The sequence below is a fragment of the Polypterus senegalus genome, chromosome 10, assembly GCF_016835505.1.
Source record: "Polypterus senegalus isolate Bchr_013 chromosome 10, ASM1683550v1, whole genome shotgun sequence".
Taxonomy (NCBI): Eukaryota; Metazoa; Chordata; class Cladistia; order Polypteriformes; family Polypteridae; genus Polypterus; species Polypterus senegalus.
The window spans coordinates 135,680,598-135,708,540 of record NC_053163.1 but is presented as its reverse complement, the minus strand read 5'-3'; the positions used below and the strand labels follow the sequence as shown (position 1 = coordinate 135,708,540).

Sequence of the window (27,943 nt, the reverse complement as noted above, 5' to 3'; positions counted from 1 at the left end):
CCACTTTTGAGGTCCACATGTCCCATTTGAGTGGATTTGACAAGTTATATTCTCCAGTATATATAAATTTGAGATGCTTCTAAGAGGAACCCTTTTAAAATCCCTCTTCATGGTCAAATTCCGTACATGTATGTCTTTGAAAACATTTCATAGTCCACCTTCATCACCTGAAAAAAGTCGCCAGTATAATCCATAGCATTATAATGGCATAGCCCATTAGTCGCTGGGTTCCTGCATATCGAGACTCAGAGTATACTTGCAATTTGGGTACATTTTCTAGAAGAGGCCCTGCTAATTTCTGCATGACACCGCATCACATTTCACACTATTTCGTGGTATTGTCATGAATTATGAATTGCGCTTTTTTAAAAGATTATATCGTTATATTGTGATAAAGTCCGCGTGTTATCTTGCAAAAAGTTTGCTGAATATTGTAATGAGAAAAGCCAGTGTATGTTAACTTTATTTGTATTAAATTTGTGTGCAAGTTTCTACAGTCCACATACCTGTTCACTCTGTCTATCCATCCAATCATCCATTCCACCTTCCATTCACCCATTTCGTGCAGATCAGGCTTGCGGAGAGCAAGTGCCTATCCAGGCATCTCTTGCAGAAAGACAGGAACGAACCTGAGATGGAGTGCCAGTTTATGAGGCCAGTTACCTGAATCTTAAAGGACTTGGGACTTTGCAGCCAACAGAAAAATCAAAATGGTGAGGTAAAAGAGTTAAAAGAGAACAGTGCACCATTGGTACTGAGAAAGTTAGCAGGAATTCATTTTAAAAAGCTGCTTATGCAGAATGCCTGTCGCCCTGAAACAAAGATGTTAGTTTCTAAAATATCCGCTTTGGCCTACTTGCACATGCATTGCACTGTAAACCACAGGGTTGTGGTTTCAGTTGCTGCCTCTGACTTCTTGCACGACCCTCAGAGAATCAGTAATCCTGCTGGTGCTTCATTTTAAAAAAAAAAACTATGGCAGAGTTGAAATAAAGAGATGTGGCTATGAAAAGTAGATGCCACCTCAGCCAGAAGCCAAATGGGTCACTGGTTAGGTTTGTCTTTTAGCTTGACTGGCTAAGACGGTTATCATCTCTAGGCTGAATGCAGTGGCATGAGTTCACATCCAGCAGCTCTGAGTTAGGACACACAGCATAAGACAGTTCATCTTGAGGTGACAGTAACTTTGAAATTGGCCTACATAATATGAGGCATGTCGGAGCATATCTGAGCAGGCCTTGTGACAGTGCAGACGGTGCCATTTTAGATGGAATTTAGCAGAGTAAAACCCATGTTGTTTGTGGCAATGGCTGCCATGCTCCTGAGATGAGTGCTGTTATCGTTCAGTGTGAGTCATGTTCAAAAGACGGAATTCACATTGAAGGGAGGCTAATTGGCAGGAGCCTCATTAATATATTAGGCGATTCACCTTGAATATGTTACATAAGGAGCCATGTCTGAGGTAATGTCAGGATGGGACACATCATGCAAAGAAGAGCACAATCAGGAAAGTAAAGGACAGTATGGTGTCCACCATGTTCACAACATCAATGGGTTAGAGCAGGGGTAGGCAAAGCTGGTTTTGGAGGGACTTAGAGGCTGCAGGTTTTTCTTCAAACAAAATTGTTTAATCAGAAGCCTTCCCTTGCCAATAACAGATCTTATTTCATTTTATAGCTTGTTAGTATTTTCATCCTGCCATGTCAATTCATTCTTACTGTGCCTAAAAAAGTATTCACCCCCTAAAAACTTTTGCACAACATTGAATCCTAGTGGATTTAACTTCCTTAGTGTTAGATCCGAGCGTCACTCGGGCTTTAAAAACAGTACTAAAATTGTTAGTCCCGTGTGTCACTTGGGCAATGATATAGACACGTCTAACGTAAGACCCAAGCTGTAAAAGTGCCAACAGCATTAGTGCCAAGGGTTACTCAGGCAATAGTATAGGCGTCTCAGGCCCAAGTGTTATCTGGGCAACAGTGTGGACGCAGCTCCTATCCTCATAACGGCGTCTCGTAAAAAAAGCCTCTCTTCAGCATTGATGACGATGTGAATCTGAAAAGGTCAGTGAAACGGAAAGTGATTCTGGAGAATCCGAAAATGACGCTCTCGTTACTCGTACAGGTGCAGTGTGCTGTTCATATTATTATCATTATTATTATTTGTATAATTATTAGACGTTCTACACTTCCGACTTTGTACTTTTAATATTTTGCAAGTTTTGAAGCAGACAGATGAAATTTAATAAAAATGTCACTTTTCAAGCCAAAAAATGCATTGCTTTTTACTTGTTTTTTTGTTTTTTGTTGAGAAAAAATATAGCGCTAAGGAGCTGAAATTGTCTTTTAAACCAAGATGGTCAGGTCCAAAATGATCAGCATGATCCTGAATCACAGTAAGAACGAAAGCAAACATAACCAGAAAAACTATTGAACCAGTCAAAGAAGGGAAAAAGGGGGAAATGACAATGAAAAGTTAAAAGAGGATTTAAGAACAGCAAATGTAACCTAACGCTAGGCCTTCTTGATTGGTTATGCAACCAAACGATGTCGCTACACGGAACCATCCTCACAGGTGCAAATGTCATGGTCACACAATGTGATTTCTGTGTCACATAAATACATAATAAAAATTAAAAAGGGATTTTTGTACAATCAAATCAAAGTGGAGCAAAACCCCTTAAAAATAGATTCAATGATGTAAAAACCTTTAAAGAATTTTAAATACACGTATACTCATGCATAATTATGACAAGATAGGTTCCAATTCCAGGATTCATGAACTACATGAAAGCATAAACTGAAAAAAACAGAGGCAGATCACCTGCAAAATATTAAATTGTACTGATAAGGCTGGATCCTGCCGACTACTCTTCCAAATGAGACCCAACTCTGATAGCTGCGATTCACCGGCAAGAAGTCTTGACTCCATTACCCCAGATACAGTTAGGTCCCATAAATATTTGAACAGAGACAACTTTTTTCTGTACATTACCACAATGAATTTTAAATGAAACAACTCAGATGCAGTTGAAGTGCAGACTTTCAGCTTTAATTCAGTGGGGTGAACAGAAAAGATTACATAAAAATGTAAGGCAACTAAAGCATTTTTTAACACAATCCCTTCATTTCAGAGGCTCAAAAGTAATTGGACAATTGACTCAAAGGCTATTTCATGGGTAGGTGTGGTCAAGTCCGTCGTCATGTCTTATCAATTAAGCAGATAAAAGGCCTGGAGTTAATTTGAGGTGTGGTGCTTGCATATGGAAGATTTTGCTGTAACAAGACAATATGGAGCTCTTCATGCAGATGAAAGAAGCCATCCTTAAGCTGTGAAAACAGAAAAAAAAATCCAAGAAATTGCTGCAATATTACCAGTGGCAAAATGTACAGTATGGTACATTCTGAGAAAGAAAGCAAGGACTGGTGAACTCAGCAACGCAAAAAGACCTGGGGCCTCATGTATAACGCCGTGCGTAGAACTCGCATTATAACATGGCGTAAGCACAAAAGCCGAAATGTGCTTACGCACAGAAAAATCCAGATGCAGGAATCTGTGCGTACTCCAATTTCCACGTTCTTCCGCTACATAAATCCCGATCAGCGTGAAAACTAACGCTCGTGCACGCACTTTATGTAACGCCCAAATCCTCCCAGAATTACGCCTCTTTGAATATGCAAATCAATATAAATCGCCCTTAAGTGCAGCCTTCTGTGAAAAGACAATAGGAAAAGCACGGGGAAAATATAAGAATTTCAGCGAATACCAAGTGGAGGCAAAGGAAAAACATACTATTTGTTCAAATAAACCGTGGTATAATCAACAAAATGAAGTTGATCGAGTGACATAGCATGTTGGAGAAACTTGAAAGCTCACATTCACAAAATCGCACAGTGCCGGAAATAAAAAGAAGTCACATATCAAAGTTGCCGTGAAAAGAAGAGTTGTAAGCCCACTGTCTGAGTGTCATATGAAAACTTATTATTGTACAGAGAAAAAAGGCACACGGTGGGGGAAAAGCACGAAATGTCAACTTTAATCTCGAATTTTCCACTTTAATCACGTAGTTTATTTTGTCATTTAGTAGAACATTATAAACTTCATCTTAAAATCGTTTAATTAACCAGTTTCTCAAAATTACATCGTAATTAAAGTAGCACGTTAAATGCTTTGTTTTGTATTTGATCTTCTACTGTATGTGATCTATGTGTGTGAATCACTACTTGCTTCTTAAACTGGCTCTCTTCCTCCAACTGGACACAGAGTCCATTACATTTGTGATATTACAGCTCTCTGAATAACTAAAATACTGAGATGTATACGTGATGTCATTTTCATGATGATAGGAGCTAAAGCATGTGTTTCATGAGCCTCGTGCTCATGACAAGCATTATCTTTTGTCGAAATTTGTGCTGCGTTTTTAGCTGTGTTGTTATTTTCTCTTTCTGTTTTATATTCAATATATATTGGTGTGTCCGCCCCAAGAGTCCTTGCTTTTCTTTCCCCAAGTAACCGATCGCCATACAATCAGCTCTGTAATAGGCGTTAAGCCATCTGTAAGCTTAGCCGATTCTTCAAAACGTTTAAAGAACATTGAAATATCTTCGTAGTACATGTTTAATTATTCTATCCTTCACGACACTCCCAGTGAAGAATATAGATTATTTAAATGAAGTTAAAGTTTTATGTGTATAATTTAACAAACATATTTTGCTGCATTTCACCTTAAAATGATATCGTCATCATATGTAAATCGCACTTTATAAAGTGGCTCAGGTTGTGAGATATTATAACTGTAGTGCAAGTTTACAGTGGGGTGATTGTACTTATAAGTACAAACAGTTCTACAAGGAGCAATTGATTGAGTGCATTTAAAGTTCTTGGGATTAAACTGTTTCTGAACCTCGAGGTCCGTACAGGAAAGGCTTTAAAACATTTTGCAGTGGCTGAGACAGCGTGTCCTTAAAGCTGTATATCGATAATTCTCTTTCCGATCAGCTGCTGCTGTGATTCACACTCAGATACAGTGATATAAATACTCCGAGTCGTGCAGTGAGAGTAATATGGAAAAAGATGATCCGCTGTGGCAACTCCTAACGGGAGCAGCTGAAAGAAGAAGAAGAAGAAGAAGGTGCAGTGAGAGTAACAACGCTAAAGCAGTTATGGTATTTGGAATACTATGGCTGTTCCCTGGACCATTATATTGTTACGAGTTAATTACAATCAGATGCATTACACTAATAAACAATATGCGGTTAGTTTCTGTGTATTTATAAAGCCGCGTCATGAAAATAATGAGAAATCACACAAGAACAGTACCATTGCTTTGACGCTGGGTGCCGCCAGTCTGCAAAACCGAGCAGAGAACTTGCGTACGACAAGGCATGAGGTACCGTGGAAAAGTGCGTGGCTTTACGCCAAGTGTAAGTTTTATACATCGCGATTTGAACGTGGAAAAGTTCTTACGCAACATTTCTGTGCGTACGCACCGTTTATACATGAGGCCCCTGGACATCCACAGAAGACAACAGTGGTGAATGATCGCAGAATCATTTCCATGGTGAAGAGAAACCCCTTCACGACAGCCAACCAAGTGAACAACACTCTCCAGGGGGCTGGCGTATCGATATCGAAGTCTACCATAAAGAGAAGACTGAATGAAAGTAAATACAGAGGGTGCACTTCAAGGTACAAGCCACTCATAAGCCTCAAGAATAAAAAGGCTAGATTGGACTTTGCTAAAGAACATCTAAATAAGCCAGCACAGTTCTGGAAAAACATTCTTTGGACAGATGAAACCAAGATCAACCTCTACCAGAGTGATGGCAAGAAAAAAGTATGGAGAAGGCGTGGAACAACTCATTATCCAAAGCATACCACATCATCTGTAAAACACAGTCGAGGCAGTGTGATGTCTTGGGCGTGCATGGCTGCCAGTGGCACTGGGACACTAGTGTTTATTGATGATGTGACACAGGACAGAAGCAGCCGAATGAATTCTGAGGTGTTCAGAGACATATTGTCTGCTCAAATCCAACTAAATGCAGTCAAATTGATCGGACGGCGTTTCATGATATACAGATGGACAATGACCCAAAACATACAGCTAAAGCTACCCAGGAGTTTATTCAAGCAAAGAAGAGGAAAATTCTTGAATGGCCAAGTCAGTCACCTGATCTTAACCCAATTGAGCAGGCATTTCACTACAGACAGAAAGGCCCACAAATAAACAGCAACTGAAAGTAAAGGCCTGGCAAAGCAAAAAAAGGAGGAAAAACAGCATCTGGTGATGTCCATGAGTTCAAGACCTCAGGCTGTCATTGCCAGCAAAGGGTTTTCAACTAAGTATTAGAAATACACATTTTTATTTCCAGTTATTTAATTTGTCCAATTACTTTTGAGCCCCTGAAATAAAGTGTTAAAAAAATACTTTAGTTCCCTCATATTTTTATGCAATCTTTTTGTTCAACCCACTGAATTAAATCTGAAATTCTGCACTTCAGCTGCATGTGAGTTGTTTCATTTAAAATTCATTGTGGTAATGTACAGGACCAAAATTAGAAAAAAGTTGTCTTTGTCCAAATATTTATGGACCTAACTGTATATATATTGTGGTGGATTGCCGGCATTTCACTCCGGCCCTCAACCCCAGGCCGCCAGGAGGAGCTCTCCGACAGCATGATCATGCCCCGAGTTCCAGCAGGGCATCATGGACTATGTCGTGTTTGTACACAGCCCTGCTGGATACCTTGGGGGCCACCAGGCGTCGCTGTAGGGGGGCTCGTAGGCTCTTACGTGCCCTATGACCCGGGAGTGCGTCACGGTCACGTGACAGGAAGAAACGACGTGCTCCCAGGTTGAAGAAAGGGACTATTTACCCTGACCCGGAATGAATAAGGACTTGTGGACTGTTGGGCAGGAACACCTCCAGGTCAGGGAATATAAAAGGACTGTGGGAGCTCCCAGACAATGAGCTGAGTTGAGAGGCAGGGTGGCTAAGCGTCTGGGAGTGGAGGATTGTGATTTATTGGTTATTGTTTATTGAAGAATAGTGGAGTGGTGGTGCTTTGTGCACAATTATTATAATAAATAATTATTGGATTTTTATCTGGTGTCTGACGTGTGGTCTGAGGGTACAAGGGTGCGAGAAAGCACTTAATTCTGTCACAATTGGCGTAGCCGGCAGGATTCTCTGGCCGTCAGTTTGGCAGAGGACCTGAATTTAAAAAAAAATTTATTGTGGACAGTATACCCCAAGAAGACAGCGTCGACACACACAGGTAAAATCGCCAGCAACCCGATTTACCAAGGACGTCATGGGGAAGAAGAAGACAAAGCAGGCGCCAGCAACAGCGGAGGTCTAGCGCCGACATTGCCTGCGCTCAAGGCGAGCCATGGAGCAGCTACGAGTTTGGGAGATTTCTGGAGGAAGACGTCTCCGACGAGGTATGTGCTGGGAATGTACTTTACAATCTTTTTAATTTAAAACATGATGTCCCATGTACATACCTCCCAGATGTCCATCCGAAGGCTCTGCGGGAGGCAGAAGACAAACCCGAAGGCGATAGCGCGCTCTCGTTCAGGCAACCGAGTAACCTGAAGGACTCTCGCATTACGAGTGCCGGCGAGGGACACGGGGCACCCGAAGGATTCCAGAAAGGTGGCGTTCCGTGTCCAGCTGTTTGTGGCTTCGCCCAAGAAAAGACGGACTTGATTTTTCCGAAGGGGAAAGGGGAGGTGAGCGAAGCACCGCTCAACCCACGAGAAGGTAAGGAGGGCCGGGAAATGGCTGGTCGATCTGCCGACAAATTAATACAGGCAGATCGCAGTTAGCCAAAGATGGCGGCCCGGTCCTCGTCCGAAAAGAACTCTAAATCCCAGGCTCCCTTGTGGGACCTGTCTGAGCACGCGCCAGGAGCGGCCGTGTTTATTGGCTCCCAGCCGGAGCGTAAGGATAATGATGGCTCGAGCATGACTCCGGTTGAATTAAGTAACTTTTTGGACGTGCACGAGCTGGAGAAGTTGCTTCAGCCCGTGCACAAATTTCTACAGGTTGTGACAACAATAAAGAAGATCGTTGGGGACTTGGGACCAGCGGCTGAAGCGCCTTTAAGAAAGCTGGATGAATACTTACGGCGATTTGGTCGGGAGTCTCTCCTCATGATTGATTTGGCGGTACAGGTGAGTTTTACCGGTACCGTACAGAATAAGGGGACACAGAGTGACGCGGGCCCAGCGTTTTATTAGTAGCGGTGCCAAGTCACTCGAGCCCTAGCGAATGTGGTGTGATGACAGAAGGGGGTGGAAGCACTGATCGTACCAGAGCAGCTGAAAAGTGCTGTCTCTCGGAGCGATGCGGTGTTGAAGATGCCACCTCTGGTTTCTTTAAAGCCAATGGGCATGCAAACAGCAAAGAGGCTCTCTTTTCCCAATAGAGAGACTCAAGCTGTGCGCCGACCAAGTAAGCAGGAGATCCCCGAAATACACCGTGGGTCTCCTGACAAGGTGGAAAAAAGGGCAGAGAACAGCGAGGCGGCCAGAAAACCCTCCTTAGCGGGGGAAAGGGTGGAGCTGACAGAATTCCCGAGATGTTTCAGGTCTCAGGAAGAGAGACAACCAGGAGGACGTCGGCGGTGCTACAACTGTCAGCAACCAGGACACATGTGGCGAGATTGTTCCCGGAGGACAGGGGAGTGGAGGGATAGAAGATACACCGTTCCCCAAGGTTCGCCAGGAGGTTTAAACAATACAGCCAAGGTCCGGATGACGCGTCCTCCTGGAAGAGGACGTCCCTCGCGGGGATCGACGTTCCACCCCAGTTGTCGTCGCTAAGGGGGGGGAACTGTGGTGGATTGACGGCATTTCACTCCGGCCCTCAACCCCAGGCCGCCAGGAGGAGCTCTCCCGACAGCATGATCATGCCCCGAGTTCCAGCAGAGCATCATGGACTATGTCGTGTTTGTACACAGCCCTTCTGGATACCTTGGGGGCCACCAGGCGTCGCTGTAGGGGGGCTCTTACGTGCCCTATGACCTATGGAGTGCGTCACGGTCACGTGACAGGATGAAACGACGTGCTCCCGGGTTGAAGAAAGGGACTATTTACCCTGACCCGGAAGGAATAAGGACTTGTGGACTGTTGGGCAGGAACACCTCCGGGTCAGGGAATATAAAAGGACTGTGGGAGCTCCCAGACAATGAGCTGAGTTGGGAGGCAGGGTGGCTAAGCGTCTGGGAGTGGAGGATTGTGATTTATTGGTTATTGTTTATTGAAGAATAGTGGAGAGGAGCGTGCTTTGTGCACAGTTATTATTATAATAAATAATTATTGGATTTTTATCTGGTGTCTGACGTGTGGTCTGAGGGTACAAGGGTGCGAGAAAGCACTTAATTCTGTCACAATATATAGAGAGAGAAAAACAGATCATTCATTCTGCTTCAGCTACTCTAAGAGACTGTATGCCAGTATTGGGTGTTGTGTTGTTGTATTTTGGTTGTTGAGCACCACCTGCTGGTCACAGTAGTTATTATTTATGTAGATTTTGAAATGTTAACGTATATTAGTAATTCTGAGCCAGCATCTAATGGCATGTTCCTTTTCCAGACACAATAAGCTGGACCTGCTTTATTCAAATGTTACCGTCTTGAAATGAACATCTGGACAGGTCTGACCATCTTGGTGCCACCTATAGCCCTATTATTGATTGCAGGGGTTCTCCAGATTTCAAGCCAGAAATTCTTATGTGTGTTTATGGGGTTGCTTTTTTTTTATTATTTATATATTACCTATTATAACCTTGACTGAAGAAACATAGACATTGGGAAATGATTTTTAACTAGTTTTTTAATAACTGTAAAATGTGTGTCAATTTCTCATTGTTGTCTCTCAGCATAAAAGGAAAAATCTCTTTATTAAGAGCTCCTTTTTTCCACTTTAAAATCCCACATCCTAACATTCTACTGAAAATTACCAACAAGAATATTAGGCAAGATCAGTATATAAATTTAGCTTGTTAATGGACATACAAATTCACAACACCCCTTACCCCCATTTTTAAATGCCTTCATAATGTTTTGCCCTAACAAGAGCGCTACAGGGCCTTAGTGAAACCACAGGTTGTGGGGTCTTAACATACACAAGTTTGCCAGTTTCAAGGATTGGTGTCACCACTCTATCTCCAGAACATTCAGGGGAAGTTGGTATTTGTGGGCTACCAGGCAGCTGCAGAAAAGTACCAGTACAGTGGCTACTGCATTGACTCAGCTTCTGGCACTGGCCATTCACCCATCAACCACTCTCTAGGCTGAGCAACGTAACAACAGCAAATGTGTCCATTATCTGTTTGAACACGGTTAGACACAGTTCCAGTTGCCTCTTGCACTGCTGCTGGTATCCAACGTGTTTCTCCTACAAATTTGCGCACAAGTCCCTTCTATTAGGGTTGAAATTGCTGAAATAAACCTACATGCATCCGTGCTAGTTCCCTTTGCTTTGAATGCATGTCACCTTGAAAGGCTGGGTGAAGGAGACCAAGTGTAGTCATCAGTTGTCTTTTCATTAGCAACTCTGCAGGTCTTTTATCTGTAGAAGATGTTGTACTGAACTAGCAAAAATCTGGCTTTGCTTGTTTGCCAGTTACCAGCTATGATTATCCATAGGGCATCCTTTGTTCTTCGTATCATTCACACTGCTTGCCCATTTCAGGACAAGGTCTGTTGTCACATACTGAATCCCATTGCTTTTTGTAAACTCTTTGAATTCAGCAAATATAAATGCTGTACCTTTGTCCAAGACAATAATATTTGGCAATCCATGTGTAGCAAAGATAAGACACAAAGTGTCAATAGCAGCATTATGGCAGACCTGGGGCCTCATGCATAACGCCTTGCATAGAATTCGCACTATAACATGACGTAAGCACAAAGGCGGTGTAAAAGACTCAAGAGAAAACAACATAAAGGTTTGGGGTTTCTGGCCCCGTATATTGCAGAAAAATCCACAATAAATCAAAAAACAGGTCAAAATATAAACATAAGCAGTTCATATGCGCGACGCCATACTAGGCGTCGGGCCATTTTATAAGGGAGGAGCCGGAAGTGGAGGAATGCTGGGAAGGAACTGTGAGGGAGGATGGGACTGATGACGTCAAGAAAGATGGCGGAGGAAGGGCGGAAGTAACGTACTGCGGGAATGAGGCATATGGTGGCGGAGCGTCTTTATTCCTGGAAGAAGGCAAAGAAGAAAGGTTAGTACCCCGCCACTCCCTGCCGGCGAACGTCTTCCGAAGCGTGTTAAGGTCTGTCCACGGTCTCCTATTCGCGAGTGCGTGACAGCGGAAATGTACTTACGTACAAAAAAATCCAGATGCATAAATCTGTGCGTTCGCCAACTTCCATGTTCTTCCGCTACATAAATTCCGATCAGTGTGGAAATTAACGCACGTGCACGCGCCTGTCGCCTCACCCCAACTCCTCCCAGAATTACGCCTCTTTGAATATCCATCCATCCATTATCCAACCCGCTATATCCTAACTACAGTAGTAGTAGTAGTAGTAGTAGTAGTAGTAGTAGTTTATTTATATAGCGCCCTTCACAGACAAGAGGTCACAGAGCGCTGAACAGCAAATACAGAATAAATACAAACAGTTGACGGAAAAACATAAACAAAAGCAGTAAAAACAATAAATAAACAAACTGGAACTATTTAGCACTAATTAAAAGCTTGTTTAAAAAGAAATGTTTTTAGTTGTTTTTTTTTTGTTTTTTTTTTAATTTTTATTTATTAATTTTATTACAATCCATATAAAGCAATCAAGTTTTTACAAAAAAAAGAATTACGCTAAGAACAGATCGATCCCCACCCTTGAGAGAGAGAGCAAGCTAAACGGTGTAAAATTTAAGGCTTGTAAACATACCTAAATTAATAAATTCTCTGTGCTTTATAAACTTATTTTAAAATATTACTGATTAGATCCTGCCATGTTTTGAAAAAAGTCTGCACAGATCCTCTAACTGAGTATTTGATTTTTCCAATTTTAAATAATATAACACATCAGTTTCCCACTGACTTAAAAGAGGAGAGTTTGGGTTCTTCCAGTTTATCAGAATAAGTCTGCGTGCCAACAGTGTAGTGAATGCAATCACAGTTTGTTTGTCCTTCTCCACTTTAAGACCCTCTGGAAGAACACCAAACACAGCTGTTAATGGGTTAGGAGGGATTGTGAGTCCAAGGCTGTCTGAGAAGTAATTAAAAATTTTTGTCCAGAATGATGTTAATTTGGTGCAGGCCCAGAACATGTGACCTAGTGAGGCTGGGGCTTGGTTGCAACGTTCGCAGGTTGGATCATGCCCTGGAAACATTTTGGAGAGTTTTAGTCGAGACAGATGTGCTCGATATTGTAATTTTGAGTTGTATAATTGTATGCTTTGCGCATATGGAGCTTGAGTGAATTCTCTGCATTGCTACTTTCCACTCCTTTTCTAATATATTAATTGAGAGATCTTTTTCCCCCCGTGTCCTCTTGGATCTTTGAAAGGAAGGGATTGTAAAATGATTTTATATATTGTAGAGATGGAGTTTAATTCCTCAAAATTGAGCAATATTTTTTCCAGCGTGGATGAGGGTGCAAGATGAGGAAAATCTGGAAGGTTCTGTTTTTTACAAAGTTCCTGATTTGAAGATAGTGAAAGAAATTTGTAGCTGGAATGTTAAATTTGGAATGTAATTGTTCATAGGATGCAAAGACGTTGTCTATATAAAGATCTCTAAGCAAGTTAATTCCAAATTTTTCCAGATATTAAAAACTGCATATGTTTGTGAAGGTTGAAAGAGGTGGTTCTTTTGCAGGGGTGCCACAGAAAGAAGCTTCTCCGTCTTAAAATGCTTTCTACATTGGTTCCAGATTCTAAGTGAGTGGAGCACAATTGGGTTATTAGTGTATTGCCGATAACGTGTGTTTATTGGAGCGCAGAGCAGGGAATACAAAGAAGTACTGCAGGATTTTACTTCTATTGCGGTCCATGCCTGTATATGTTCTTCTATTTGTGTCCAGGTTCTTATCGACTGTATATTTGCCGCCCAGTAATAAAACTGGAAGTTAGGTAGAGCCATGCCACCTTCTGCCTTTTGTCTTTGTAGGGTCGCTCTTTTGATGCGTGGATGTTTAGAATTCCAAATAAATGAGGTTATTGTTGAATCTAATTGCTTAAAGAATGATTTATTAATGTATATTGGTATGTTTTGAAATAAAAAAAGGAGCTTAGGAAGAATATTCATCTTAACAGTGTTAATTCTTCCAGCTAGTGTGATATGAAGGGTTGACCATCTATGCAAGTCTTGTTTAATTTTTTCCATGCAGACAACGAAATTTTGTTGATATAGAACTTTATGTTTACTTGTGATGTTTACCCCGAGGTATTTAAACTGTTCTGCAATGATAAAAGGTAGGGTGTCTAATCTAATATTATATGCTTGCGAATTCACCGGAAAGAGTACACTTTTATTCAGATTAATTAGGGTTAGGGTTAGTTGTTTTTTAAAAGAATCAACAGACTCGACTCCACGCAGACCACAAGGCAGGCTGTTCAATAGTCTTGGTGCCACAAATTGAAAGGAACGATCCCCACGGGTTTTTAGCCGAGTGCATGGGACAACTAGAAGGCCCTGTTGACCAGATTTTAGAGTCCGGCAAGCTGTATGGCGTTGGAGCAGGCTGGTTAGGTACTCAGGGGCCTGTTCATGCAAAGCTCTGAAAGTGAATACCAAAACTTTAAAATGAATTCAATAAAACACTGGGAGCCAGTGCAGTGTGTGCAGAATGGGAGTGATATGATCACTCCGGCTAGCACGAGTTAGGAGCCTGGCAGCTGCATTTTGAACTAACTGAAGGCGTGAGAGAGAGGACTTGCTCAAACCTGTAAAGAGAGCATTACAGTAATCAAGCCATGAAGAAATAACAGAATGAACAAGCAATTCCAATTCTGATTTAGAAACAACATTTCTTAGTTTTGAAAGATTTCTTAAATGAAACAAACACGAGCGGCTGACTGACCTTACATATTCATCAAGTGTCAGGGACTGGTCAAAAATAACCCCAAGGCTACGTAGACTCGACTTAATAACAGGAGAGACAGAAGATAATTTTAAACTGATCTCAGAATGAAGAACAGGAGGAGCAACAATTAATACCTCAGTCTTTCCTGAATTCAACTGCAGGTAATTACTACTGAGCCAGTCGTTAACCTCAGACAGACAATCAACTAAAGTGACCAAAGTATTAATTTGGTTAGGCTTAAATGAAAAATACAGCTGTATATCATCTGCATACAGATGATACGAGATGTCTTTGAAAGAGTTAAGAATCTGTGATAAGGGAAGAATATATAAAAAGAAAAGTACAGGTCCAAGAACCGATCCCTGTGGCACTCCACATGTCAAAGGAGCAGAGTCAGATGAAAAACCAGCCACACCGACTGGGAAACTACAGGGTCATGGGGTTCTGCTGGAGCCAATCCCAGCCAACACAGGGTGCAAGGCAGGAACAAATCCCGGGCAGGGCGCCAACCCAGCTCTTTGAATATGCAAATCAATATAAATAGCCCTTAAGCTCAGCCTTCTGTGAAAACGCAATGGCAAAAACATGAGGGAAAATAGAATTTCAGCGAATACCAAGTGGAGGCAAAGAAAAATGTACTATTTGTTGATTTAAACAGTGATGTAAACAAGAAAAGGAAGCTGATCGAGTGACATAGCGTGTCGGAGAAACTCGAAAGCTCGAGTTCACAAAGTCGCACAGTGCTCAAAATAAAAAAGAAGATGTCAGATATTAAAGTCACCGTGAAAAGGCGAGTCGTAGCCCACCGTCTGAGTGTGATATGAAAGCTCATTAGGGTACAGAGAAAAGAAATAGGCACACAGTGGGGAAAAAGCATGAAATGTCAACTTTAATCTCAAAATTTCCACTTAATTACATAGTTTATTTTGTCATTAAAGTAGAACATCATAAACTTCTTCTTAAAATCATTTAATTTACTAGTTTCTCAAATCCCATCATAACTAAAGTAGCACGTTAAAATGCTTTGTTTTGTATTTGATCTTCTATGTGCTCTGTGTGTGAATCATTACTTGCTTCTTAAACCGACTCTCTTCCTCCGACAGGACACAGAATCCATTACATTCATGATATTACAGCTCTCTGAATAGTTAAAATTCTGAGATGTATACGTGATATCATTTTCATGATGATAGGAGTCAAAGCACGTTATTAAACATGTAGAAGATGGTACAGTGAGATTAACAACGCTAAAGCAGCTATGGTATTTTGAATTGTTTGACCATTCTGTGGACCATTATATTGTTACAGGTTAATTACAATCAGATGTATTAAACTAATAAGCAATATGCGGTTAATTTCAGTGTATTTATAAAGCCGCGTCAGGGATGTGGATCTGAAAAATCAGGGGTAACCACACTGGAACAGTAGCACTGCTTTGACGCTGGGTGCCGCCGGTCTGCAAAACCGAGTGGAGTACTTGTGTACGACAGTGTACGAGCTACCATGGAAATGTGCGTGGATTTACGCCAAGTTTAGGTTTTATACATCACGATTTGAACGTGGAAACATTCTTACGCAACATTTTTGTGCGTATGCAATATTTATATATGAGGCCTCTGGAGTGTAGAAGAGACACCTTCGGCTACTAGGAATGGGAATCCATGGTCCATCAAAATCAATGTGGATTTGATACCAAGCCTTATCTGGCCATTCCCAGGATTGTAGTGGTACTCTTGATGGTGCATGCATGACTGGTAGCATGTTTTACAACACTTTACAGCCTTCTCTATTTGTTCTGTTATAAATAGAGCCCAAAAATTAGATAAACCTAGCATTACCCAGGGAAAGCTTGTGTATCCCAAAAGACCTGGGTAAAGCTGGAATTGGATATAACATTTCGTCTGGGTAAAGTGCAACCTTCCCTCATGCATCTGGGTAAAGCTGTTTTTTTCTTTTGTTAGGTGTTTGAGCATGCACAGTGTGTAGAAGTGTATGTTTCTCTACTACCCCCTTAGAGATACCAATGGCTACCATCAGTGAAACATGATGCATTTAAACAGCATTTTAGGAAAGTTTTGATCAGTTAAATAGTTTCTACATGACAAATGAGAAATAGGAAAGACATCATCTTCAAAATGATCTAAGGACTATCGCTGCCTGAAACGGTTTAATGTAATTACCGTTAGAAGAGTTGAGAAGCTTATTGTTTCTGTTCGACCAGGTCAGTCTAATGTAAGGTAGATTGTGATGAAGAAAGAGATGTTTAATGTATTACATGATACGCATCTCTCTATTGGACATGGTGGGAAGCGAATTTGAGAAAAAATATGAGAATATGACACAGAAATTCATTAAGCTCTATTTGCTTTGCTCTATTTGAGATTGGATAAACCAAGGATTACCCTGGTAAAGTTATTACACCTTTACCCAGGTCTTTTGGATAATGCTAGGTCTATCTAGTTTTTGGGCTCTACCCATAACAGATCAATTCCTGGCCATCATACATAACATCATGTGGACTATGCCAGGGTGGGAGTCATAAAGTATTTTAAGCACGTCCTCTCATGCTAGAACAGGTACTACAAAACGACTACCCCATAAAACACAACCCTTGGGAGCTGATAGTTCGTTATGTCTATTGGCAAATCACTACATGGACTTCAATGGGCCAACCATACAAAAGCCATTGCAGCTCACAAGACAGAACTGGATCATTCTGAGTAAGTGTAACAAAGCATAAAGTGTGACATGGGTTTAGAATGATGTAGGAGACCGAGAAGTAGCTTGTGGTCTGTACAAATTGTAAACTGACAACCTGCAAGAACTGGTGAAATTTTAAACACCAAAAATAACAGCAAAGAGCCTCCTTATCTGTCTGAGCATAATTGTGTTCAGTGGCCGACAGTGTCCATGAGGCAAAACTAAATGGGGAATCCGCAGACAGCTGCAAGGCGGTATTGAGAGGCATCTCTAATACAGATGGTCTTATATTCTGAACTGTGTTCATTGGAATCATAGTGTGTATCTCTTCCATACCATTAGCAGTTACAGTCTTCTCTGTCCTCAGCATATGTGCATTCTGATTTGCCATTTCTGCTGCTAGAAAACGCTCCTCTTTCATGAATGTTAAGATCGGCTCTGCTAACAGCTGATGCTGCAGTAAAGGATCAGCTGCACCACACACTATGTGATCTGTTTGAGTTGTTCACATAAAGAAGCTCTGAACCGCAGAATGAAACAAATTATGGAATAATCTTAATCTCGTACATTTGTGAAAATATCTCATACATATAGGATACTTTTATGTATGTACGAGATGTTTTAACTTACATCCTCATGTACACATGGGATTCCCACAGTGCACTTTTGCAAATTTTAAATCTAACTTCATCTGACACGCATGTGAAAGTATCCCATATGTACGTGAAAGTATCCCGTACATGCAAGACATTGTTCACGTACATATGATATAAAGGTTGTCCCATAATTTTTTTGACTGTGCAGTTCAGAGCTTCCTTATTCACTAAGTTACATTGGGGTGATTGTTTTCTTAGTTCAGCAGCAAAGCAGGCAATATTTTGATTCAGCAGTTGTTTACAAATGTGAAAATGAAAATGTTGTACAACAGAGTTTTTGTTTTAGATATCCATAATCTTGGTTTCTTTCAGGGTCACAACACTTGCTGTTTAAAGTGTCACACTTCTGTCTCAGTGAAATCAATTATGGGGTAACTGTTCTTTCATATATACATGGAGATATCTCATATGTACAAAATATTTTGATGTACATGCAGGATACTTTTACATTCATATGAGATGTTTTCACATATGTATGAGATACTTTCACTTCCGTACGGGATGCTTTCATGTACGTATGAAATAAAGTTAGATTAAAAAAATTACAAAAGTGCACTTTGGGTAGCTCATACGTATGTGTAAGAATGAATCTGAGATCCTCTGAATTAAGCAGGAGTGGCACAGTGATAGCACTGCTGCCTCACAGGAAGATTCACTCCTGGGTGCTCCCTGTTTGGAGATTGAATGTTCACCGCGTGTCCAAGTGCATTTGTTCATTTCCTCCCACAGTCCAAAGTCACAATAATGGCTAACTAGGTTATATTTTTTTATATACTGTTGACTAAAGTGAAAGGTCAATGTTACCTCACTGATGGAAAAATTCAGTTAGCTTTGTTTATTCGTAAATGTCCCAATTCTGAGTTCACATGTAAGTTCTGGTTTGGAAACCTGTCTCCAAATAGTGTGTACTATAGCCCATAAACTAACCTCTTCTCTGCTAATCCGAAGACCTCAAGTGCGTTTTGGCTTTGGCTCTATTTCTAATTTTTGGACATTGGACATTTTGGACATTCTCTACTTGTGATTTGTGTGGCTGTACTTCTAATACTCATCTTACCAGTTTAGACCTTGGCTTGTTATTTTTTTACACACTATCTTCTATTTCCATCTCAATGCCAAATGACTGTTGCTCTATTTAATCAGTACACTTCATTTTTATTTTGGTCTCTAAAACTTTAGACAACAGGGTTTAACTGATAAAAATGTAAGAAAAAAAGGGCCAGATCATGACAGTCTTGGGTCCAACTGCAAGCATTAATTCATGTTGGGGAGTTTTAATAAAGTTTAGATAGATAGATAGATAGATAGATAGATAGATAGATATTTTATTAATCCCAAGGGGAAATTCACAATTATTGATTATTGATCTATTTTAAAAGAAGGAAAAGAAGCAACTGTGAGGGAAGGGGTAGAAGGGAAGAGAAGTGTTCTTGAGTAACTCAGTGTTGTATATTCATTGTTGTGTTATAAAAAAAATAAAATTGTTAACTAGTTAACATACTGGTGTGGAGGCTGGCCTGAACACAGACATGCAGACACGTTCATTTTACTTACCACACGTTTATTTGCAAAATTTACAAGTCTTAAGTGCACCACAAACCCCACTAGTCCCCAAAGTCCTGGCCACACAATGCCTTTCTTCAGACCACCTCCTTCTCTCCTCTCCAGCTCAGTCAACTTCGCTCCCGATTCTCGCCCTTGTCTGAAGGGAGGCGGCCCCTTTTATAGCACCCAGATGTGATCCAGTTGGGTTCCGGCAATCTTCCACGGACAAGCCCCAGTGTGGCAGAAGTGCCGGCTGCATCCCCGGAAGCACTCTGGGTGTCCCCTCTCTTCTTCCCCTCAGCACTTCCGGGTGTGGCGGAAGTGCTGAGGTCCAGGGGCCTCATGTATAAACGGTGCGTACGCACAGAAATGTTGCGTAAGAACTTTTCCACGTTCAAATCGCGATGTATAAAACCTACACTTGGCGTAAAGCCACGCACTTTTCCACGGTACCTCATACCTTGTTGTACGCAAGTTCTCCGCTTGGTTTTGAAAACTGGCGGCACCCAGTGTCAAAGCAGTGCTACTGTTCCTGTGTGGTTACTCCTTATTTTCCTGATGCAGCTTTATAAATTAACTGAAACTAACCTCATATTATTTATTATTGTAACGCATCTGATTGTAATTAAATTGTAACAATATAATGGTCCAGGGAATAGCCATAGTATTCCAGATACCATAACTGCTTTAGTGTTGTTACTCTCACTTCTTCTTCTTCTTCTTTCAGCTCCTCCCGTTAGGAGTTGCCACAGCGGATCATCTTTTCCCATATTACTCTCACTGCAGCACTCGGAGTATTTATATCACTGTATCTGAGTGTGAATCACAGCAGCAGCTGATCGGAAAGAGAATTATCGGTATACAGCTTCAAGGACACGCTGTCTCAGCCACTGCAAAACGTTTTAAAGCCTTTCCTGTACGGACCTTGCGGTTCAGAAACAGTTTCATCCCAAGAACTGTAAATGCACTCAATCAATTGCTCCTTGTAGAACTGTTTGTACTTATAAGTACAATTACCCCACTGTAAACTTGCACTACAGTTATAATATCGCATAACCTGAGCCACTTTATAAAGCGCGTATTTACATATGATGACGATATCATTTTTAAGGTGAAATGCAGCAAAACATGTTTATTAAATTATACAGATAAAACTTTAACTTCATTTAAATAATCTATATTCTTCACTGGGAGTGTCGTGAAGGATAGAATAATTAAACATGTACTACGAAGATATTTCAATGTTCCTTAAATGTTTTGAAGAATTGGCGCTAAGCTTACAGATGGCTTAACTTCTATTATAGAGCTGATTGTGTGGCGATCGGTTACTTAGGGAAAGAAAAGCACTGACTGCAGTGACGGCTACGCCAATATATATTGAATATTAAACAGAAAGAGAAAATAACAACACAGCAAAAAATGCAGCGACAAATTTTGGCAAAAGTTAAATGCTTGTGTCATGAGCACGAGGCGGCTATGCAGTGACCGCAACGAACGTGGCCATCCACCGTGCATAAGCTACCTTATTGACATTGGCGGGCGAAGGAGCCACCGATTCTTCCTCTGCCCAGTGCCTCCACAAGCCTAGAGACGCCCCTGAGTACTGCTGCAATAAATTATTTCATTGAAGTGAAACACATGTTTAATAATGTGCTTTAACTCCTATCATCATGAAAATGATATCACGTATACATCTCAGTATTTTAGTTATTCAGAGAGCTGTAATATCACGAATGTAAAGGATTCTGTGTCCAGTTGGAGGAAGAGAGCCGGTTTAAGAAGCAAGTAGTGATTCACACACAGGCACATAGAAGATCAAATACAAAACAAAGCATTTAACGTGCTACTTTAATTACGATGTGTTTTTAGAAACTGGTTAATTAAACGATTTTAAGATGAAGTTTATGATGTTCTACTTTAATGATAAAATAAACTACGTGATTAAAGTGGAAATGTCGAGATTGAAGTTGACATTTCGTGCTTTTTCCCCACTGTGTGCCTTTTTTTCTCTCTATTCTAATAAACTTTCATATGACACTCAGACGGTGGGCTACAACTCTCTTTTCACGCCGACTTTGATATGTGACTTCTTTTTTATTCCCAACACTATGCGATTTTGTGGATGTGAGCTTTCAAGTTTCTCCAACACGCTATGTCACTCGATCAACTTCATTTTGTTGATTATACCACGGTTTATTTGAACAAATAGTATGTTTTTCCTTTGCCTCCACTTGGTATTTGCTGAAATTCTTATATTTTCCCCCATGCTTTTCCCATTGTCTTTTCACAGAAGGCTGAGCTTAAGGGCGATTTATATTGATTTGCATATTCAAAGAGGCGTAATTCTGGCAGGAGTTGGGGCGTTACAAAAAGCGTGTGCACGAGCGTTACTTTTCACACTGATCGGGATTTATGTAGCGGAAGAATGTGGAAGTTGGAGTACGCACAGATTCCAGCATCTGGATTTTTCTGTGCATAAGCACATTTCGGCTTTTGTGCTTATGCCATGTTATAGTGCGAGTTCTATGCACGGCGTTATACATGAGGCCCCAGGGCTCCAAAGGCATGAGGTCGCCCCCTGGCGGAGACCACGGTCCACTACAGGGTGGATCTTCAAAGCTCTGTACCCGTGGCCAGCAAAGGAACCAGGGTGGTCGCCCCTACATGGTCTGCGGAAGGCGTAAGCCCTCCTCCAGTCCTCCTAGGCGTCCCGGCCGGGTCGCCACCTCAGCCATCTCCGACACTGGGGTGACCATCTATGTGTGCCTTCCTAAACATCGAGGACTCCTCTGCCATGCTACTGAGGTCACTCAAGAGCCAAGAAGAATCGACACTGCAGTCTGGTACGGTGAGAATAGCGGACTTTCTTCACCCGCTCTTACAGCATCGCATCCACAACGTACAGCTTTTACACAACAATTTAGCTGGACTGAGTGGGTATGATAATAAGATGTATGGATGATGATGTCAGAGTGAAAGATGCTGGGATTGATCATCCCCATGTCCTCACAAGACAAAGCTCCATGCATTGAGTAATAATGTCAAAAAACAGGGAGGGCCTGTTAACACCCATTGCCTCATTTCTTGTGTGATTTTGGACTTTTCAAGAAATTAATTGTTCTTGTTGTTATTGTTGTAATCTCATCTGCCTAGGTTGAAAGAAATATACTGGTTTTCGAAAGTCTGGCAGTGTGGACCCAAACTGGATTCCTGAACTTTGTTTAGCGGGTTCAGATTTCATGGGGCCTGCTTTTATTTGTCTATCTAAACATAATCCTCTCACCTCCATTGTCAACCCAGCTCAAGTTAACTGACATCACTTATCACACCATTCAATCCCACAGATCATCCTTGGTGGTCAGGCTTTTTGTTTTATCAGGTCAGTTCATCTGAGCTGCTTCAACTGCACACTTAAAAAGCCATAACAGACCTTTGCCATATTTTTATCAGTAATTCCGTTGTGCTGGCCTCACTTTATCATCACCGAAGTCTGTCCTTACAGTTTGTTCAGTGGTAGGTGGTGTTCACGGTGAAAGGCGCTACACACAATGACTGATTTCTTTCTGATGTCCATCTGATTTTTCCACTCAATTGGTTGCTCAGTCATTGACAATTTCATAAGTGTAGGCAATGCTTTTTAAAACCATGTAAACACATTCTAACGCTTTACATACATGGAATGTGCCATAGAGTTAGAATGAGCATAACTAAAAGACCACTGGAAAAGGCAGAGGGCACACTAGCTGGCATGAAAGTATTAGGAATAATAACCATACTGAGGCTTTAGTGCAGAAGTAGGTGTGTTACCAATCTAAGACGGGTTGAAATCTATGCAATCAACATAGACCTCATGTTGTTTTATTTAGTGCATGGGTTGCATTATCCATTTGGCCATTATCCATCCAGTGAACACCGCTTTGCAGTAGTCAATCCTACTAGAAATAAATGCATGAATTAATTTCTCAGAATCCTGTTTATTTAGCAAACACCTTAATTTCCCAACATTTTTAAGATGGAAGAAACATGATTTGGACAACTTTGTAATGTGTGCTTTAAATGACATGCTAGAATCAAAGAGGCTGATTCATTAAAATTAATGGTGATTCCAACTCAGTTAAATGATGACAGAATATTGTTGTGATCAGCGTCATTCCCTCCAACAATTAATATCTCTGTTTTATCTGTGTTTAAAGACAAATAGTTCTCATCCATCCACTCCTTTAATTCACCAACACAAGTTATTAAAGACATCAGGGAAACTTCATTTGATCTTAATGAAAGGTATAACTGTGTGTCATCTGCATACGAGTAAAAATTAACATTATGTATCCTAATGAGAGATCCCAGTGGAAGTATGTAAAGTGAAAACAGTAAAGGTCCCAGTACTAAGCCCTGCTGGAAACCATATCTCAACTCTGTACATACTGGAATCGATTTGATAAATAAGAACTAAACCAAGCGAGCACAGTTCCTGTAAGCCCAATGTCTTTTTCTAGCCTGTGCAGTAAAATAGAATGATAAGTGGTGTCAAATGCTGTACTTAAGTCTAACAACATAATTACAGTGCCGTTTCCTTCATCAGAGGATATCAGAATGTCATTTACAACACGTGTTAGTGCCGTTTCTGTACTATGACCAGTGCGGAAACCAGACTGGAATTTCCCAAGTAAATTGTAATGCATAAGGTGTGACTGAAGCTGATTAGTGACTACTTTGTCAAGTATTTTAGAGGGAAAGGGTAAATTTGAAATGGGTCTATAATTACTAAGAATGTGTGGGTCTAGGTCTGACTTTTTAAGTAATACATAATATATGTTGCCTGTATAGGTGTGATATATTATTGCATATAATTGCACAGATAATTTCTTCATATCTTGCAGTCATGATAATATTTCGCAGTATTAAAATAATTTTCTATAATGCAGAAAAATAACCTTCAAGCGTATACAGTATGTTATGATTGCACAATGTTGCACGTACCTATCGCTGTCCTTTCTTTATGACTTCCTGCCCCAGCCTCTTCAGCATCACTAAACTGACCCTCTGTGGTAGCAAAGGTACAAATAATTAGAGCAGAATTGTGCAACACAAATAGCATTTTGGGTATTCAAAGCATGTAGCATTAGTGTTGCTTAATACCTGCATCATAAATTCACTTAACATTTTCCTTTTCTTAATAGCTACATATAGCCTAAATTCTAAAGCCTGAAACTACCTACTAATGATGCTAAGCCACAACTACACTTGTTGGTCACCAAGTTATTTACTGAACTGATATTAACTGTTGAAAGGTGCAAATGAAGGGTAGGAGAAACCAAAAAAAGTTGTCGTGCCAACCGGGCCACCTCATATACTTCCAGCGTTCAAAACAAAGAACAAATCCCAGTGTGCAGTGGCGCAACAGATATCAGTAGTAAAACATGCCTTTTAAGAAGGCATACAAGGCCTCTGTGGCTTCTCAAAATTATTGGTATCCTCGAGCTGGTCTGGGTCAGGGAGCTACGTCATGTCGGATGGTGTTCTTCTGACTGAGATGCTCTCTTCCAGGAGCCCTCAAATTAATGTCGTCCTAACCGGAAGAGGCGTGGCTTAGTTGAGCAGGGGTATGGCTGAGGAGCCCTCACTGGGTGGCTTCTCAGAGCTATAGAGGAGAAAACAGACTGTATTGTTAGTGTTGGTCCCTCTCTTGGGTAAAAGGTATTGCAGGCCTTTGCTGAGCCTGGAAACTAATCCTCAGCCACCCATGCGTGACACTGTGTTGTTATGTGCAGCACCGCACATCTGTGTCAACTACACCAGTGCTTGCAACATTTTATGGTCTTGGAGTCCAGTTTTATCTTTTTTAAGTTCAGTAGGCAGCAGTTAAAGAGTGGCGCCTTACTGAAAAAATGGAAAAATATTGATTGCATAGAGGTTGGCATTAGCTAAAACAGCCATCAATGACCACCCACATCTCCTTGAGAAACACTCACTTCGCTCGCCAACTCCCAGGTGGGTGCTACACGCTAGCCACTTTGCAGATCAGCTGCTCGCGTATGGAGGAGAGGTTGTACAATTTAAACAGATTGTTGTTTTAATGGGAATTGTTACATATGGATAATAGAACTAACTATTTTACATTACAGCGAGCAATTAACCATAGTAAAAAATAGTAAAACGTAATAAATCGAAAGAAAATTATGTTTCATGTTGCGTTTGAGGTATTTGTTGCATTATATGTTTTTGTTCTGATTGGCTTTGAAATTAGCACGCCAATGGTTTTTAAACTTACACTTTTACTGTAAAACTTCAGTAAAAACTATTTTTTCAATTAACTTTTCAATATCGCAATGAATTTTGATTCTGTGTTTGGACTTACATTGTGACAACACTTCGTATAACTGCCCGTGATTGAATATCGTTTCCTTCTCTCTAATAAATTAACCAACTTTTTCGAATGTTTGTCTCTGTGATTTGTTAATTGTCATAGCAAAAGCTATTATAACAGGAAACTGTAAACGTTTTAATACAAATGGCATTTTAAGATCTCCTTTGGTGTCTAATGTTATCCAAAGAATATGTACTACATTACCTCTCTTGTCGCCTGTTAAAATTTTACACATTAGAATTGTTCGACCAATTTTCAATACAACTAATCTTGTTCTATTGCATAGCCCATCACTCAGACATAAATTTCACAATAACATCACGATACATCCTTCTTTTAACAGTAATTCAGCCGGTGGAAGACCGGACTGTGTTAATGGTTGTAGATATTCTTTAGGATGTTGTAAGTTGATGTTTTCATCTTCCGCACAATCACCACCAACTGTTTCAGCATAGTCTATTGATACACAGTTAACCAATTTGCTGTGTAATCGATCAACTATTTTCACGTTAATTTGTTTGACTTCATTGTTTCTTGGTGCTAGGATTGCCTGTGTACTCATTTCTTCTGTTGATAATCCTTCGGGATGAAATTCTTCAATAAGATTTGGACATAATAAGTCTTCTTTTATTGGGGAACTTAAAGTGAGGAAAATGTAAAAGAGCTGAGAGTGCAGGAACTGTGTCTGACAAAAGCATTCACACGAATAAAAGATGAGAGGACCGTGAATGTGATTGAAAATGGTTGAGAGGAGGGTGTGACTTGAAAAAATCTCTTGGCAATAGTCTCGTCTCAAGATTTTCTTTTATAATAGAGAGGTATGACAGACCGTGGGGCCAGTCACATTTGCTACCATAGCTAGCTGGCTACTTTGCTGTCGTCCCGTGCTACTGAAGTCATAACTCAATGCAGCATTGTAATTTTAATGGATGACACCATTCTTTGCCTATTCTAAAGAAAACTGACATTTTCATACATTATGTAACATCCTCCTTCAGTGCAGTTTTTTTTGGCTTAGTCCTTGTTTTCTCAGTACCTCCTCTCTTTTTTCTTTTGCCTTTGGTGTCCATTGTAAAAGGGTTTCATGCAGAGAATGGGTTAAGAAGATGGATGGATAGTTTCAATCTCACTCGGGAAGGGCTTTACCATTTGGAATGGGGTCACTTCATTTTTCCCAAGAACGAATATGTGCACGTAAAGCAGGGATAGACCACTTGGGTAGGGGCCGTCTTTTATTTATGTTTGAAATCTTCCAGTGTTCCTGATGGCCACTCCGCCCCATGACTCTAAGGTATGACTTTCAACTGTAGTATTAGGTGATGTGATCCATTTATCTATGATTCTTTATTGTAAGGAATATTTTAAGAATTTTGATGATGGAGAATTTTGACTGGGATCTGCTGATGAAGACCTTCTTGTGAAATCAAGTACTTGAGTTGCTGATATGAAGAGGTCCATCATAGGTATTAAGACATCCATCCATCCATTTTCAAACCTGCTTATCCTAAGCTGGGTCATGGGAAGGCTAATGCCTATCCCAGCAAGCAAATGGCATAATACAGGAAAAATCCATGGACAGGGCACTAGTCCATGGCAGGGTGAGCACACATGCATACACACATAAATTCACCTGCCTTTAGATTATGAACCTGGAGGAAACCCACATGAACACAGGGAGGTCATAAAAACACCACACAGAACTCCAATCTCCATATTAAGATATGAAAAAGTTTATTCTGTTCTATCTTGAGATTTAACACAGCCTTGTTGAGTATATGAAGTACATGAAAGGAAAGAGAACAAGCAATCTTCATTTTATATAGCGCCTTTCTATAGTTAACACTGCCTCAGGGTGCTTTACATACAGTACAGTTATTTACTTGTATTTTTAGAATTACAGCATAAGCAGGATGAGCAACTTTGTCAGGGTCAAGAATTGAAACAACAGCCTTTATTTTTAAAGTCCAATATTTAAGATTTCAAATTTTAAAAAAGTGAGATGCCAATTTTGTGAAAGAACTTCGATTTTACTCGAGTTCTCTTTGAATTTTTTTGTTTAATTGCAATTTTTTTCCTGAAAAAATACAAATGCTATTTATTATCATTGCTTTCTTTCAATAAAAAAATATTTTATTTTTTTTACAGCTGGCACCTAACCCAGAAGAACAGGGAACAAGAGAGTAACCAAGCCTGGACAGTCCACCATCTTTTTGTATTACTAAAATAAAGCCACGTTCAATGGACTGCAAGTACATTTTAGCTGAGAGGATCGTCTGGCATTGTTTTGCAGGTTTGGTGGTCTCATCAATGCACCCAAGGGCTTATCAAGCAGAAGAACTTGAGCTGATTTTGTTTTCAATCCAGTCACTGTACACGGACAACTTTGTGTAGATGTCCAGGTGGTGAGGGTCTTCACAGTTACTAGTATCACTTGTCGACACAATCCCCACCGCTGCAAAACTACTGATTAAACAGACCAGTGGTCCACCTGAATCTCCCTGCAAGTAAACAAAAGCGAAGGTCACTTTAAAGGACATCACGAGTAATTGTAAGTTTCTTTTTGTCTCTTTCTCAATGCATGAAGTAAAGCTCATTGCTCTTTGGCTTCTTAAATTGATAAA

The 27,943-nt window shown here is 40.6% G+C and overlaps 1 protein-coding gene across 1 annotated transcript in view; it reads right to left on the bottom strand.

Moving 5' to 3' along the window:
• The window catches only part of LOC120538253 (transmembrane protease serine 13-like), a 51,863-nt gene that overhangs the window by 15,121 nt on the left and 8,799 nt on the right, over positions 1-27,943 (bottom strand). Inside the window, exon 5 of the mRNA XM_039767706.1 lies at positions 27,653-27,820. Within this exon, the coding sequence (XP_039623640.1) occupies positions 27,653-27,820 (168 nt within the window). The remainder of the gene's footprint in view (positions 1-27,652; positions 27,821-27,943) is intronic.